Raw genomic sequence first — 16,429 nt, 5'->3', positions numbered from 1 at the left:
ACCAAATGTTTTGTATCACATTTCATCAATCTAGAGAAAAATTAGTCCCCGTACGTGCATGCAAACAGCATTGGGTCCCCCAACATCTCATTCATTAACATCGCTCATGACGTCCACCTTAATTGTCCTGTTGCGAAAGCTCGCATTGCCTCAAAATGATTATTTGTGGGATTTCCGGCGATCACCACCGAGCTAAAAGCTAAAACCTCATCTAATGGTCCCGCAGAATCTAACGTGTTACTTTGAGTGCGCAGTGATATGGAACGCTCGGATCAATGTGAACAATGTGAACTGTACTGGGACCCAATGCTGTTTACGTGCACATAGAGGGACTAGTTTTCCTCTAGACGGTGTTGGGTTCTTGAAAGGCACAAGGGAGATCATCCTTCCTTTGTTCTCGTCCAGGCAGGAAACGGTCAACTAGCTCAGGTTTTAAAAAATCAAAAAGTAATTAATAACTAAACAAAGAATAAGGTCTACAATTACAAAGTTAACAACAATGTGAATAGTAATATATTTCACAAAATAAAGAATTCTCCATCCAAGTCAAAGGTGACTTATCAGAGCGGCTGCAGGAATATTCTAACTGTTCTTTTCCCAGTTAGGTACTTTAAAGACTCCCGGAGGGGCCGTCTCTTGGGTGCATTTGAATGTCATTGGCTTCTTCTTCAAAGAATCTCCTCCTGGTTCAGCCTTTTCACATCCAGGCGTGAAACGGCTAATGTAACCTGAAACTGCTCTGTCTTATCTCTCCCTCACCTTCCAATGCATTCTATGTAGAAACATTTTGGCGTTATGCCTCAAAGAGTGAATATAACATAGTATACATAGTTTGTCTTCATCTTATAACTAGTACACTTCAATTACAACACAACATATAAGATCACAGTACTTAATGGTTTATCACAGTTTATCTGATGCAATACTTTGCATCCAATTGCTTATCTAATACCTGACAGGAGAAAAAACTCCCATCAAAAACCCTCTTTTGGGGAAAGATAAGAGAAATCCATAAAGGACGGCAATTAGGAAACCCTCGAACTGTTCCATTATTGAAGATAAAGTACAGCCTCAAGTACCTTTTATAAGGCTTTTATAACACGGGAGATGAAATACAGTGTTGTGATTATTTGAGAGTAAGTCATGTGGGGGTGCAGTATTCAGCACCGCAACTCATTCTCAACCAATCAGAACGCTGGATTTCAGCTACCCGTGTTATAATGCATAATATGTTTTAAGACTGTTATTGAATGAAAGACAAACAATATTAATATTGTTTTTCCATGTTGCTTTGACAGGACCCAAATACTGATCGAGATGACTTCTACCCCTTCCTATCACATCAAAACATCAGACGCCACTGGAAGGAACGACTCTTTGAATGGGGACAATGAGTATGAATATGAGGACGAGTATGCTGAGCTGAGAAAGGGTCTACACATCATGTCTCTCATCTTTTACTGCCTGGCCTTTGTTCTTGGTGTGCTCGGCAACGGTGTGGTTATCTGGGTGACCGGCTTCAAGATGAAGAAAACAGTGAACACTGTGTGGTTCCTCAACCTCGCTGTGGCCGACTTCCTCTTCACAGCATTTCTGCCCCTGAGTGTCATCTACACAGCTTTGGATTTCCACTGGCCTTTTGGAAAATTCATGTGCAAACTGAACACCACGATAAGCTTTCTGAACATGTATGCCAGTGTCTACATTCTGGTGGTGATCAGTGTGGACAGATGTGTGTCTGTGGTGTGGCCCGTCTGGGCCCAGAACCACCGAAGTGTACGCAAGGCATCCTTTGTGAGTCTGGGGGTTTGGGTACTGGCTCTGATACTCAGCACTCCATACTTCATCTTCAGGGACACTGTTCCATCGTTTCACAATGCAGATGTCATCAACTGCTTCAACAACTATGCTCTTACTGACGACTTCGAGAACGAGTCTCTGTATCAGCTGGGATTATTTCGGCAAAAGGCCATGGTCATCACCCGCTTCCTCCTGGGATTTGTTGTCCCCTTCACTGTCATTGTCTCCTGTTATGCTGTCATAATCCATCACATCAGAAGAAACCGCACCCTGGCCAGCCACTCAAGTCGCTCCTTTAAGATCATTGCTGCTGTTATCACTGCTTTCTTCCTGTGTTGGGCTCCCTTTCACATTGTGGTTTTAATAGAGTTGGCAAATTCTCTACTTTCTATCCGAAGTGTTACATTAGACCATGTCATCACTATTGGAATCCCTATAGCAAGCAGCCTGGCCTTTCTCAACAGTTGCCTGAACCCACTGCTCTATGTGTTCATGGGACAAGATTTCAAGGATAAAGTCTGCAAATCCATCCTGAATGTTTTGGAGACTGCCTTCAAGGAAGAGGTTTCTGGCCGTAACACTGGAACAAAGTCAGTGGACACCAGTCAGAGTAGAGAGATGTTGTCCCTTAATACTCAAGTATAAGGTTTCCCATGACATGAAGGAGAAAAATCTAAAACTGTGGTAAATAAATTGATGCATCAAAGTTCTTTTATTTCTATGTTTGTAGATCTCTTTGTAAAGATTATCCAAGACTGAACTGCACTTCCACCTTATATGGATTGATTTGTGTAATTTGACTTTGGTTGGTTCACTGATCAGGTATCAGGTTGATAACTTGTTGACTCACAAAAGAACCTAACAGTTGTTTGAATTGGTATTACATTATGACAATTACTTAGTTGTAACACAGTAACAAAATAATAAGGTTTAGTATGATAATTCGAACTTTCAATTTTTCATCTGTCAGATATGAAATATATTTTGAGAATTTAGATAATGTAGATATTTTTCCTTTTTTTTTACTAATTTGGCTTGTATAAAGAAACAAACATTTGAATTCTAACTGATGGATTGATACACATATTCGATTATGGCAAGTACCTCAAATGTACTTCGGTCGGAAGGACGGAGAGGACGCTGGCGCTGCATGTTCCCCGCTTCTCTAACCAACCAATCATCACTGCTAATCATCACTGCCTGCAACCGTGAGTCTTTCACCTGTAATCTCTACCGATGATTGTGAGGTTTCCACCCAAAGTCACCGTGGTTCGCCTGGTGCGCCTGATAGCTTTCCTCAGTGTGGCATGGCTAGCGGCTAACGGACAACTCTTCACGACAGGCATAATGTTGAACTATTCCGTCACCCAACTGAGGAGTTTCAACAACTGCGCCACTCCATCATGCATATCGGTTATTAAGCAACTTGGAATCCTCCGCCGCACCCCTTACATTCACAGAAGTCGCAGCCGAAAGTTTGTTTTCTCCCGGTCTGATTGTACCATCGCATCCTTCTGGTCTAGCACGCGCATCGTCGCACCCCGAACACGTCATCAGGGCACTCCCACTCATCGGACTATGAATATGGGAGTCCCCACGACAACACTACGCATTGCCCACAATGAAAAACATGGAAAACGTGGAGTGGATCTCAGTCAACTCCGGCCAATACAGAGACTCCCTGCATCAAGATTGAATTTTTTAATGCACAATCCATTACAAACAAATCTTGCCTCATACATGACCATATCCTGTACATGCGATTGGACGTGATGTGCCTTACAGAAACCTGGCATCAGCCAGATGATTATTCTGTTCTAAACGAGACCTGCCCTCCTGGCTACAACTACTTACAGAAAGCTCGCAACACAGGGCGTGGCGGTGGTCTGGCTGTCATTCACCGAAGTGATTTGATCCTGTCCCCTATAACCCCTATAATCTGTAAATTGTTTAACAGCCATGGACTCAGTTGATTATTACAATAACACTCTCAGGAGCATCCTGGATCTCCATGCTCCCATTACAACCAGAACAGTCACCTTTTCCCGATCAGCCCCCTGGTACACAACTGAGCTATGAAAAACGAAGACAGCTGGGCGTGCCATTGAGAGGAGATACAAAGCCACAGGTCTCACTGTCCACAAGCTTGTCTAAACAGTCTAAGCTCCGTCGCATCCACCCGGTCTTTCACGTGTCGTGTATTAAACCCGTTGTTCGGATGCCCACCCGTCCTGTTCCCCCACCACCCACCCTGGCCGGTGGGTCGTCTATTCATACTGTCCGCAGACTCCTTGATGTTCGCCCTCGGGGTCGTGGTTTCCAGTATTTGGTCGATTGGGAGGGATACGGTCCTGAGGAGAGATGCTGGATTCCCTCCCGGGACGTCCTGGACCGCTCGCTCATCGAGGACTTCCACTGCACCCGCCAGGCTCCACCTTCGGGAGCGCCAAGGGGCGCTCGTTGAGGGGGGGGTACTGTCATGATCCGGATCCCTCCTTGTTTTGTTTTTCTACATACACACACACACACACACGCGCACACCCAGCTGATACTCATTAACACGCCTCCTCATTCCCATTCATGCTTTCACTCGCCCTAAACGCCCACAGCCGCTTTCCATAGCAATCAACTCTCACACTGATTCTCAACTCACCTGTTTCTGCTCACTGCTTAATTTCTTTGACTATTTCTAAACCACTGTTTCTCTACTCCCCTGTCAGACTGTTGTTGCACGCTGAGCTGCCGCCTGTCACTGTGTTACCAAGCCAGCGTTGTCTTGTTCGAGATCGACTTTTAGTTTTGTCCTGGACTGCGTCCGTTGACGGCAGCCCCCCTTAGTTCAAGTTTTGAGAAATAAATGACATTTTCCGCACCTCTGCATCTGGGTCCTCTGTTCTCCACGTAACAAGCCCAGCATCTACGGAGCGTAGATGCCTTGTAGGGCAATACGGTGTAACAAGCTCTTTAAGATAAGACGGTGCCTCACCAGCAAGTGCCTTGTAGGTGAGGAGAAGTACCTTAAATTCTATTCTTGATTTAACAGGAAGCCAGTGCAGAGAAGTTAATACAGGAGTTATATGATCCCATTTCTTAGTTCTTGTTAATACACGTGCTGCAGCATTCTGAATCAGTTGGAGAGGTTTAAGCGATTTACAAGAGCAGCCTGATAACAAAGAATTACAGTAATCCAGTCTAGAAGTAACAAAGGCATGAACTAGTTTTTCTCAATCACTTTGAGACAGGAAGTTCCTGATTTTTGATATATTCCGTAGATGAAAAAAGGCAGTCCTTGAAGTCTTCTTTATATGAGAGTTGAAGGACATATCCTGGTCGAAGAGAACTCCAAGATTTCTGACGGTGCTGTTGGATACCAGAGCAATTCCATCCATAGAGACTGTATCACGTGACAGCTGACTTCGAAGGCGCTCTGGGCCTATCATGATAACTTCCGTTTTTTCCGAGTTTAACATCAGGAAGTTGCAGGTCATCCAAGTTTTGATGTCTCCAAGACAGTCCTGAAGTCTAACAAGTTGGTTGGTGTCTTCTGGCTTGATCGATAGATACAGTTGAGTATCGTCTGCATAACAATGGAAGTTTATGCGGTGTTTTCTGATAACGTCGCCCAAAGGAAGCATGTACAAGGCAAATAGAATCGGTCCAAGCACAGAACCTTGTGGGACTCCGTGACCAACATTCGTGGTCCTCGATGATTCACCGTTCACAAACATAAAATGGGATCGATCCGATAAATAAGATTTAAACCAGCTGAGTGCAGTTCCTTTGATGCCAATCAAGTGTTCCAGTCTCTGCAGCCGGATACGGTGATCGATGGTGTCAAATGCAGCACTGAGGTCCAGCAATACAAGAAAAGATACAAGTCCTTGGTCCGATGCAAGTAGAAGATCATTTGTAATTTTCACCAGTGCCGTTTCTGTGCTGTGATGCATTCGAAATCCTGACTGGAAATCCTTGAACAAAGCATTGTTTTGTAGAAAGTCACATAATTGATTCGCTACAGATTTCTCCAGGATCTTAGCGAGGAAGGGAAGATTAGAGATGGGTCTGTAGTTAGCCAACACCTCTGGAGCTAGGGTAGGTTTCTTCAGAAGAGGTTTAATTACAGCTACCTTGAAGGACTGTGGTACATGTCCTGTCAACAAAGACAGATTCATAATATCCAGTAGGGATGTGCTAATTAACGGAAAAACTTCCTTAAGCAGCTTAGTTGGAATCGGATCCAGGAGACAAGTGGAAGAGTTGGATTTCAAAATTGTAGAAGTCAGTTGATCAAGGTTGATGGAAGAGAAACCATCCAAGTAGGTATCAGGGCCCACGGCTGCATCCAAGGATCCTACATCCGCGGACGGGTTGGCTCCGGTTGGGGGTAGTAGACCATCAATTTTCTCTTTGATAGTCAGAATCTTATTATTGAAGAAGTTCATAAAGTCGTTACTACTGAGGTCCACAGGAATACACGGCTCGACAGCGCTGTGACTCACTGTCAGTCTGGCTACAGTGCTGAAGAGAAACCTGGAGTTGTTTTTATTTTTCTCGATTAATGATGAGTAATAGGATGCTCTTGCGTTACAGAGAGCCTTCTTATATGTTTTAACGCTGTCTTGCCAAGTTAGCCTAGATCCTTCCGATTTGGTGGAACGCCATAACCGCTCAAGTTTCCGCACAGTTTGCTTTAAGTTCCGGGTTTGAGAGTTATACCAGGGGGCGAACTTCCTTCTTGTTGCCATTCTTCTTTTGAGGGGAGCAATACCGTCCAGTGCCATTCTCAAAGAGCCTGTGGCAGTATCGACAAGATGGTCGTTCTGTGACGGACTGAAGTTTTCACAGGAGTCTTCTGATATCTTGAGACAGGACACTGAACTTAGAGCAGAGGGAATGGTTTCTTTAAATGAGGCTAGAGCGGTGTCCGATAAACATCGACTGTAGAAACCCTTGGCAGGAGGAGGAGATTCTGGCAGTAGAAATTCAAAGGTTATCAGACAATGGTCGGACAGGAGAGGGTTCTGTGGAAAGATTGTTAAGTGTTCTATCACAATACCATACACAAGAACCAAGTCGAGGGTGTGGTTAAAACAATGAGTTGGTTTGTTTACAGTCTGACAAAAACCAATTGATTCCAGCAAAGAGAGAAATGAAGTACCAAGGCTGTCGTTATTGACATCCACATGAATGTTAAAGTCACCCACTATAATTACCTTGTCCGTTTTAAGGACCAAACTCGTTAAGAACTGTGAAAATTCACATAAAAATTCAGAATAAGGACCTGGGGCCCTGTACACTATTACAAAGAGAACCGGCTGGATTATTTTCCAGATTGGTTGTGAAAGACTGAAAGTCAGACTTTCAAATGAGTTATAATCCAGTTTAGGTTTAAGGTTTATTAAAAGGCAGGAGTCATAAATAGCTGCCACTCCACCCCCTCGGCCTTTGCCTCGGGGGATATGAGTATTAACATGACTTGGAGGAGTCGCTTCATTTAAGCTAAAGTACTCCCCATCCGATAGCCATGTTTCAGTAAGACAGAAAATATCAACATGGTTGTCAGATATTAGTTCATTTACTAAAACAGCTTTAGAGCACAGAGATCTGATATTCAAAAGACCCCCTTTAATTCTCCTAGTTTGTTGCACAGTTGTATTGTTACATTTAACTTTGATTAAGTTATTAAATATAACTCTGTACGGTGTGGGTGCGTGGGGTGAAGACACGGCACAGGACCGCAGGGTGGTGGGTTTCCAAATGCTTTTATTCATGCACTCAATTAAGTCACTCGCTCGCTCGGTCGGTCCTTCCCCTTCCTCCTCGCTCGCCTCCCTGTTTATAGGGGCGAGAGGAAACCCGTTAATTCCCCCCAGCTGGTTGCCAAGTGTTTCCACCTGGCACTGTTCCCCGAGCCACTCCCCCTCTCTCCCCCTGCAGCCGAGCCGAAACCACGCCCGCCACCACATACCCCCACCGCCCGACTTAGGCCGGGGAGCCGTCCGGCCTAGCTCACTCCCCCCCCCCTCCCTCGAGAGGGCGGGAGAGGAAGTCCGCCACAACCATCTGCGTCCCCGGCATATGGACCACCTTGAAGTTAAAAGGCTGTAGAGCCAGATACCACCGAGTGATCCGGGCGTTAGCATCCTTCATGCGGTGGAGCCATTGGAGCGGGGCGTGGTCCGAACAGAGGGTGAATGAGCGTCCCAGGAGGTAGTAGCGCAGGGAGCCCACCGCCCACCGGATGGCCAGGCACTCCTTCTCCACCGTGCTGTACCTGGCCTCCCTCTCCGACAGTTTCCGGCTGATGTAGACCACCGGGGGGTCGACCCCCTCGACCTCCTGGGCCAAAACGGCCCCCAGCCCTCTGTCCGACGCGTCGGTCTGCAGCACAAACGGGAAAGAAAAGTTAGGTGTGTGGAGGAGTGGCTCCCCACAGAGAGTCTGTTTTACCTTCTCAAACGCCCGCTGGCACTGCTCCGACCACTGGACCGGATCTGACGCACCTTTCCGGGTCAGGTCGGTCAAGGGGCTGGTGGGGGGCTGGTGTAGTAACCTGCCAGCCCCAGAAACCGCCTCACCTCCTTTTTTGTCTTGGGGCGCGGGCAGGCTGCAATTGCCGCTGTCTTGTCCACCTGAGGACGCACCTGCCCTCCCCCCAAGTGGTACCCCAAATACCGTACCTCCCTCCGTCCAACTGCACACTTCCCCGGGTTGGCGGTGAGCCCAGCCCGCCTCAGCGACTCCAGCACCGCGTCCACCCGCCGCACATGCTCCGCCCAGGTGGTGCTGTGGATAATTACATCATCCAGGTATGCGGCTGCATATGCGGCGTGCGGGCGCAGTACCTTATCCATGAGGCGCTGGAACGTGGCCGGGGCACCGAACAAGCCGAAGGGAAGCATGGTGAATTGGTACAAACCATACGGAGTGGAGAAAGCAGTTTTCTCTCTGGACTCTGACGACAGGGGAATCTGCCAGTAGCCCTTAGTTAAATCCAGGGTCGTAAAAAAACGCGCAGTGCCCAGCCGGTCCAGGAGTTCGTCGACCCGGGGCATTGGGTAGGCGTCGAATCGTGACACGTCGTTTACCTTGCGGTAGTCCACGCAGAACCGCACAGTCCCATCCTTCTTAGCCACCAGAACGATGGGGCTGCACCAGGCGCTGTTGGACTCTTCTATTACCCCCATCTCCAACATAGCCGCTAATTCCTCCCGAACCACTTTTCTTTTGTGTTCGGGTAGTCTGTAGGGTCGTGACCTCGCCGTCACCCCCGGGGGTGTCTCGATTCGGTGCATTATCAGGTCGGTGCGGCCTGGCCGGGGGGAGAACACATCAGCAAACCGCTTCTGCAACTGGGCAATGTCTGCTCTCTGGTCCTCAGAGAGATGACCCTCACACGGGAGCGGGGTGGGATTGACCGCTTTTGGCACCTCCGGCCCCAGGTCCTCTCTTTCCGATACTGTGGAAATCAGAGAAACAGACTCCGCCTCCCTCCAGGGTTTCAGGAGGTTGAGGTGGTATATTTGTGTAGCCCCGCCCCTGTCAGACCGCACCACCTCATAATCAACATCCCCCACCCGGCGTGTGACCTCGAAGGGCCCTTGGCACTTAGCCAGGAGTTTTGAGTTGGAAGAGGGAAGTAATACAAGTACCTTTTCTCCCGGTGTGAATTCTCGCAGCTTGGCTCCTCTGTTGTACAGCCGTTGTTGTCGTTCCTGGGCCTGGATCAAATTCTCCCGTGACATCCTCCCCAGTGTGTGGAGCTTTGCTCGCAGGTCCAGGACGTACTGGATCTCGTTTTTCCCGGGGCTCGGACCTTCCTCCCAGCTTTCTTTAATAAGGTCCAGCACCCCTCTTGGTGACCTGCCAAACAGAAGCTCAAAGGGAGAAAATCCCGTGGAGGCCTGGGGGACCTCCCGGACTGCAAACAACAGAGGGTCAAGCCATTTGTCCCAATTACGTTCATCGTCGCTAATAAATTTACGAATCATGGACTTCAGCGTTCTATTCATCCGCTCTACCAACCCGTCGGTCTGGGGGTGGTACACACTCGTGCGGACGGACTTAATGCCCAGTAACCCGTAAAGTTCTCCCAGTGTACGCAACATGAACGAGGTGCCCTGGTCTGTTAGAATCTCTTTCGGGATTCCAACCCGGGAGATGACCTGAAACAGAGCCTGCACGACGCTCTTAGCAGAGATATTGCGCAATGGCACTGCCTCCGGATACCGGGTTGCGTAATCCATGAGGACTAACACAAAGCGGTATCCGCGTGCGCTCCGGTGAAATGGCCCGATGAGGTCCATGCCGATGCGCTCGAACGGAACCTCCACCAACGGTAGCGGCCGCAGCGGGGCACGTGGTATGGCTGGTGAATTAACCAATTGACACTCAGGGCAGGACGCACACCAGCGGCGCGCGTCCACCCGGATGCCTGGCCAATAAAATCGGGCCATTATCCGGTCTAGTGTTTTCCCGTATCCCATGTGACCCGCCATCGGATTATAGTGAGCCGCCTGGAAAACCATTTCCCGGCGGCTTTTTGGTACTAACAACTGGGTGTTTTCCTGCCCTGTTCGAGTGTCACGACTCACTCTATACAGTCTGTCCCTAATCAATGAGAAGTGCGGGTACGACTGTGCTGTGTCAGGGCGCACCAAATGACCATCAATTCTTATCACTTGGTCGTAGGCTGAGCGTAGAGTATCGTCACGAGACTGCTCGAGTGGAAAATCTTCCATGGAGCGGAACTCGGGAACCGCCGGAGTCTCCTCAGGAGGCTCCGCCGGATCCCCCTCTCCCCCGGCGGCGTCGGACGACCTCGCGTCACCGCTGAGCACCGCACACATACCGCATGTCCCTGTCGGTCGTGAACGCACCCCCGCAGCCTGCCCCATTAGCGTGTTAAATCCCTCCCAATCCGTTCCCAAAATTACGGGGTGCGTCAGGTGGGAGCTAACCGCGACCTTTATTCTATTTTTTTTTCCCCTGAACCTAAGTTCGACGGACACTAAGGGATACTCGTGAACGTCCCCGTGCACACACCTTATTTTCACCCGCGACGCTTCTACCAATGCCCCTGGCCGAACCAGGCTCTGGTGTATCATGGACTGCGAACAGCCCGAATCCACCATCGCCTGGCGTGTACCCCCCTGGATTCTTACCGGAACGCGGTACGTCGCTCCCGGGCCGGGGGAGGGTGATGGAGCGCCGGCAACCCGGATCACCTGCCCCACCTCCATCAGCGGGCACTCCCTCCGCAGATGGCCGGGCTGCCCACACTTCCAGCACTCCTGCCCTGGCGTCTGAGAATCTCCCGGTGGGTCAGGAAGGGTGCCGGGGCTTGCTGTGGTTGAGGGGTCGTGGTACGGGGCCGGTACGGGTCGTCCTTCCGTCTGCTGCTGGCTCCATCCCCGGGGTGCCGCCGCTGGTCGGGGCGGCGCCGGCGTGCCCTCCCGGTCGCCCTGTCCGCTGGGGTGTACCGCCAGGTGGTCCTCTGCCAGGGTGATAGCCGCCTCCAGCGTCGGAGGACGGTGGTACCGGACCCACGCCGCCGTCCGGGCCGGGAGCCCCTCCACGAACTGCTCCAGCACCACCTTCTCGAGGACGTCCGACGCTGCTCCAACCCCGTTTGGCAGAAGCCACCTGGCGGCCGCGTCCCTGAGCCTCTGCCCGTAGGCGAATGGTCGGTCCTCGGGTCCCAGTCTGGCCCCCCGGAACCGTCGCCGGTGGTCCTCCGGCAGCAGCCCCAGTCTGTCGACTACCGCTTTGCGCACCGTTGAATAGTCCCGCCGGGCCGCCGGGGGCAGCCCCATGGCTGCTGATTGCGCCTCCCCGGCTAGCAGCGGGAGTAGCCTGGCTGACCACTCCCACTATTTACGCTGCAGCATTGGGGTGAGCGTTACAGTACTATAACACAGTCACAGTCGATCCACCATTACCCTTCTCCTCGTAGTCTAGGTCTGTGAGGCAGCGCACCATCACCCAGGGTTCCCCGTCCCCACTATAATAAGAGGACTTGAAATGACTCGAAACTAAAATGGTAAGACTTTGGACTCGACTTGAGACTTGATGGCTTTGACTTTTGACTCGACTTGGGACTTGCCTCATCTTTGACTCGACTTGACTCGAGGGCATTGACTTGAGACTTACTTGTGACTTGCATGACAATGACTTTGTCCCACCTCTGCAGAATAGTGCTGCTAGGATCCTGATGAGAGTGCGAAAATACAACCACATCACTCCAATCCTTCATTCACTTCACTGGCTCCCCGTTTCCGCAAGGATTGAATTCAAGGTCTCCCTTCTTACCCATCAGTGCATCTATGGAAATGCTCCACCGTATTTGAAAGAACTACTCATCCCCCTAACTACAACTCGATCCCTCCGTTCAACGACCTCAAACCGCCTCCTCCTCCCCAGGACTAAACTCAGCACCATGGGCGATCGGGCCTTCTGTTCTGCCGCTCCGTGGATTTGGAATGCCCTCCCCAACCATCTAAGGGCTCCACAAAATACTGAGACTTTCAAAAAATAACTAAAAACACATCTCTTCAGTAGAACTTATCAGTTTTATGCATCATCTGTTTTATATTGATGTTTTTCTTTTTTTAATGTTTTCATGAATTTATTTCTTTTCCTTTCTTTTATGACCGTAACTGTAGCACTTTGGGATTTGTTTCAAATGTAAAGTGCATTACAAATAAAATCAATTATTATTATTATTATTACAGGCTATTATAATTTAAGAAAACAAATGTGGCTTAACTGATCCACCGATTCAAAACGACTGGGTTTGAATATTCTAACATGTAACGACTTGTCTCTAAACCAGACATTTTTAATCCGGCCTGCCAAACTTGTCCAAATATTTTTTTTAAGTACTAACAATTTTAGTAGCAACTTAATGGAAACCGGGCTTGGCATTACCACCCGCCAGATGCTATATACATCTCTCTATATATTTTTATTGTATTGTAACAGCGTTCAATCAAGTGTCATGATGACGTCATCCATTAACCCGAGGAACATGAAGGACAGATGTGCGTGGACATGAAGACCCGTTTAACAGCTGGCAGAGATTCATGCGGACCTGCCTGCTCCGTTTTCTGGCGACGGTAGCCAGCGTTTCCTCGGCTGGATGTGACAGTCCGTTACGGTAGTCTTCTGACACATCTGAAATATCTGACATATTAAACTCGTTGCAGGCTTCCGAAACCACGCGCATTGACCGTGAGGCACGCGCATTTCAACCAGTTCACACACCATAGCTTGAGAGGAAGGTGTTGAACCGTCTCGGCCACCGTATGTTCGTTACTAAGCAACAGAGACCCGCAAAACACACGACAGGTGGAGGCTTTTGATAGAACTGCTCAGTGCAGGTGAAGGATGTGGCGACACCGAGCAGGTGGAGGAAAAACCCGGAGGGCAGACACGCAAAAGAGAAACTGGTCATGAAACCAACAATTAATTAGTTGCATTTGTTTTCCTACAAAAAGGAGCTTTACACACTTATAAGAGCTTAAGATTTGGTGACTGTACATATCCATTTTATGCGGTCTTGATTTGGATGTTTACAATGGTCATTTACATTTAAAATAATGCAAAGTTCTTCAAAGAAATTGTAGCAACTGTCAACTTTTATCAATAATTATAGATAATAAAGAAGTTAAGTTTTCTCAACTGCGCTCCCCTGAACGCGCATTCTCGTGCACCTGGATTTGCATACAGAACTGCCCCGGCCACCAGCTCCTTATAAGGGCATGCAACTGAAGAGACGTGTGCACAATCGACAGACTCCACAACATCAATTGATTAAAATCATGCCACAGCGGAAAGCGAGACTCTGTCGAGTAAACTGAGACCTCACCGGTGCAGAGACTGTTGCACAACGTAGATGTGTCCTTTCTATTCCACTGTGGCTATATCCCAGCGACTTGTGCTCATTCATTTATTCACTCACATTTGCAGTGCTTGTGTTGCTGCTTTGTGCCTCTAAGAATCATGACTATAAATATACATACAAATATTTTCATTTGTATTATTATTATAATTATTTAAATCTGAGGATGTCTGAAGAGTTGATGTGAACGTAATCACCAACGTTTCAAACCCTTCGCTGCCTGTTGATACAAAGGAGGTTGCAGCCAAATTCCAGGAAGCATTTGCTTTGCCAGGTGCAGACGACATGTGGATGGTTGATATGTGAAATGACGTCGAGCTGAAAGACAGGTCAAGGGACTGTGACTTTTGAGGACTTGTCAGCAGAGTGTTGCTGGCTTACTGACAGACAGGACTGCATCAGACTGGCTGTCTGTGCTTATGAGCCAAACTACAAGGCATCACAGACAGAGTTCAGTCACAGCCATCACACCGACTGGAGTCACATGACTTCTGGCATTGTGATGGGAAACAGAGCTGAACTGCACTTACATTAGTTGCATTTACTGAGAGTTTTGTCAGTGGATACAAAAGTTAATTTTCATCCAACCCACTGTTTGCAGATGTGTTTTGTTGTTCATCTTATGTGAGGTCAACGTATAAGTTCCTTTTAATGTTGCACTGAAGTTAATTCATTTTGTGTGTTGTTGGTCACACCCATTTATGAAAAGTTTCTACTTGTAAGTACAGTCTGGACAGTCTTTCTCTCTCAATGCCCCAATAGGCACATCTTGCCTGTCATTAAGGAAGTGGTCAGGGATCTGGGGCTTGAAAAGGTTGGTGACCAATGCAGGATATGACATCACTGTTGATATGTATCCACCAGATTGATGTCATTCTCCTTGGTGGCAGCATCCCTGAACATGTCCCAAGGTGTACTTTTGAAACAGTTGTGTAGAGCAGTTATTGCTTCATCTGTTATGGTGTCAGCATGATTGTCATCAGCAGAGGCAAAGTGATGCCAACTGTTTGTACAAACACGTTGTAGTTCCCCCAAAATTGGTAAAACAGATTGTTGCGTACTGGCTGTACTTCCTCCTCTTTGTGGGCGTTACTGTCATCGCATCTCTCCCTCAAGACTCGAATTCATTACTTCTGCCACGGATTCAACTTGGACCAACAGGACGTTTCTCAGAAAGGTATTTCTTCTTCTTCTTAGAATTTTACGGTTTTGGTGTTAAAAGGAAATATGACACTGAAATGAACTGATTTGGTGTATTAAGAACTCTTTGATTTAGAGAGCTTGGTGCTTTTTGTGTGGACTATGAATAGAAAGTTTCTGTTCCTCTTTGACTCATGCCTAAAGTGTTTAGATATAGCTGTTCCAACATTCTCAGACTTGTAATAATGTTTCTCAGAAATATAATAAAATAAAATATGTTTTTGTCAGAGTTGTCTAATGCATAATATAATTTCAGACTGTTATTGAATAAAAGACAAACAATGTCAATATTGTTTTTTCATGTTGCTTTGACAGGACCCAAATACTGATCGAGATGACTTCTATCCCTTTCTATCACATCAATACATCAGACGCCACTGGAAGCAAAGACTCTTTGAATAACGACAATGAGTATGAATATGAGCACGAGTATGCTGAGGTGAGAAAGGGTCTACACATCATGTCTCTCATCTTTTACTGCCTGGCCTTTGTTCTTGGTGTGCTCGGCAACGGTGTGGTTATCTGGGTGACCGGCTTCAAGATGAAGAAAACAGTGAACACTGTGTGGTTCCTCAACCTCGCTGTGGCCGACTTCCTCTTCACAGCGTTTCTGCCCCTGAGTGTCACCTACACAGCTTTGGATTTCCACTGGCCTTTTGGAAAATTCATGTGCAAACTGAACACCACGATAAGCTTTCTGAACCTGTATGCCAGTGTCTACATTCTGGTGGTGATCAGTGTGGACTGATGTGTGTCTGTGGTGTGGCCCGTCTGGACCCAGAACCACCGAAGTGTATGCAAGGCATCCTTTGTGAGTCTGGGGGTTTGGGTACTGGCTCTGATACTCAGCACTCCATACTTCATCTTCAGGGACACTGTTCCATCGTTTCACAATGCAGATGTCATCAACTGCTTCAACAACTATGCTCTTACTGACGACTTCGAGAACAAGTCTCTGTATCAGCTGGGATTATTTCGGCAAAAGGCCATGGCCATCACCCGCTTCCTCCTGGGATTTGTTGTCCCCTTCACTGTCATTGTCTCCTGTTATGCTGTCATAATCCATCACATCAGAAGAAACCGCACCCTGGCCAGCCACTCAAGTCGCTCCTTTAAGATCATTGCTGCTGTTATCACTGCTTTCTGTCAGGATTCGGGTCTCTCCCTCTCTCTCCCCCTCTGCCATACACATTCACTGACACACTCATTTACCCATTAGTCTCACCTTAGCGCACACACCCACTTCTCACGTAGTCTTCCCATCCACCTGCCGCTCATTCCAATCAGTGCCCGCCCCGTTTGCTGTTACACCTGTTTCTCGTCATGTCTAATCACCCTGTCTATATCTTGCATGTGTTCCCTTTGTGTCTTGTCGGATTGTTATTGTAAGTCGAGTCCTTGCCTTGTCCAGCAGCCTCAAGACCCCGCTGTCTCTTACGTACAGCCTATTCCTGCCCGCCCGGTCTCCAGCGTCGCGCCGCGGAAGCTGCATCCCGTGGGCTCCTGTCGAGCTTCCCTCTTCATGGA

The 16,429-nt window shown here is 48.1% G+C and overlaps 2 protein-coding genes and 1 pseudogene across 2 annotated transcripts in view; all 3 read left to right on the top strand.

The window, feature by feature from the left end:
• si:dkeyp-84f3.5 (uncharacterized protein LOC334144 homolog) overlaps window positions 1-16,429 on the top strand; it is a 67,934-nt gene that overhangs the window by 40,402 nt on the left and 11,103 nt on the right. The window lies entirely within an intron of this gene.
• LOC134132869 (chemerin-like receptor 1) lies at window positions 1,144-2,445 on the top strand. The gene is made up of 2 exons (XM_062565522.1): window positions 1,144-1,151; window positions 1,299-2,445. The coding sequence occupies exons 1-2, from the start codon at window positions 1,144-1,146 to the stop codon at window positions 2,443-2,445; spliced, it is 1,155 nt and encodes a 384-aa protein (XP_062421506.1).
• Window positions 14,634-16,347, top strand: LOC119197365 (chemerin-like receptor 1; annotated as a pseudogene).

Source organism: Pungitius pungitius, chromosome 11 (assembly GCF_949316345.1).
Source record: "Pungitius pungitius chromosome 11, fPunPun2.1, whole genome shotgun sequence".
Lineage (NCBI taxonomy): Eukaryota > Metazoa > Chordata > Actinopteri > Perciformes > Gasterosteidae > Pungitius > Pungitius pungitius.
This window is presented reverse-complemented; position numbering and strand designations above follow the sequence as displayed.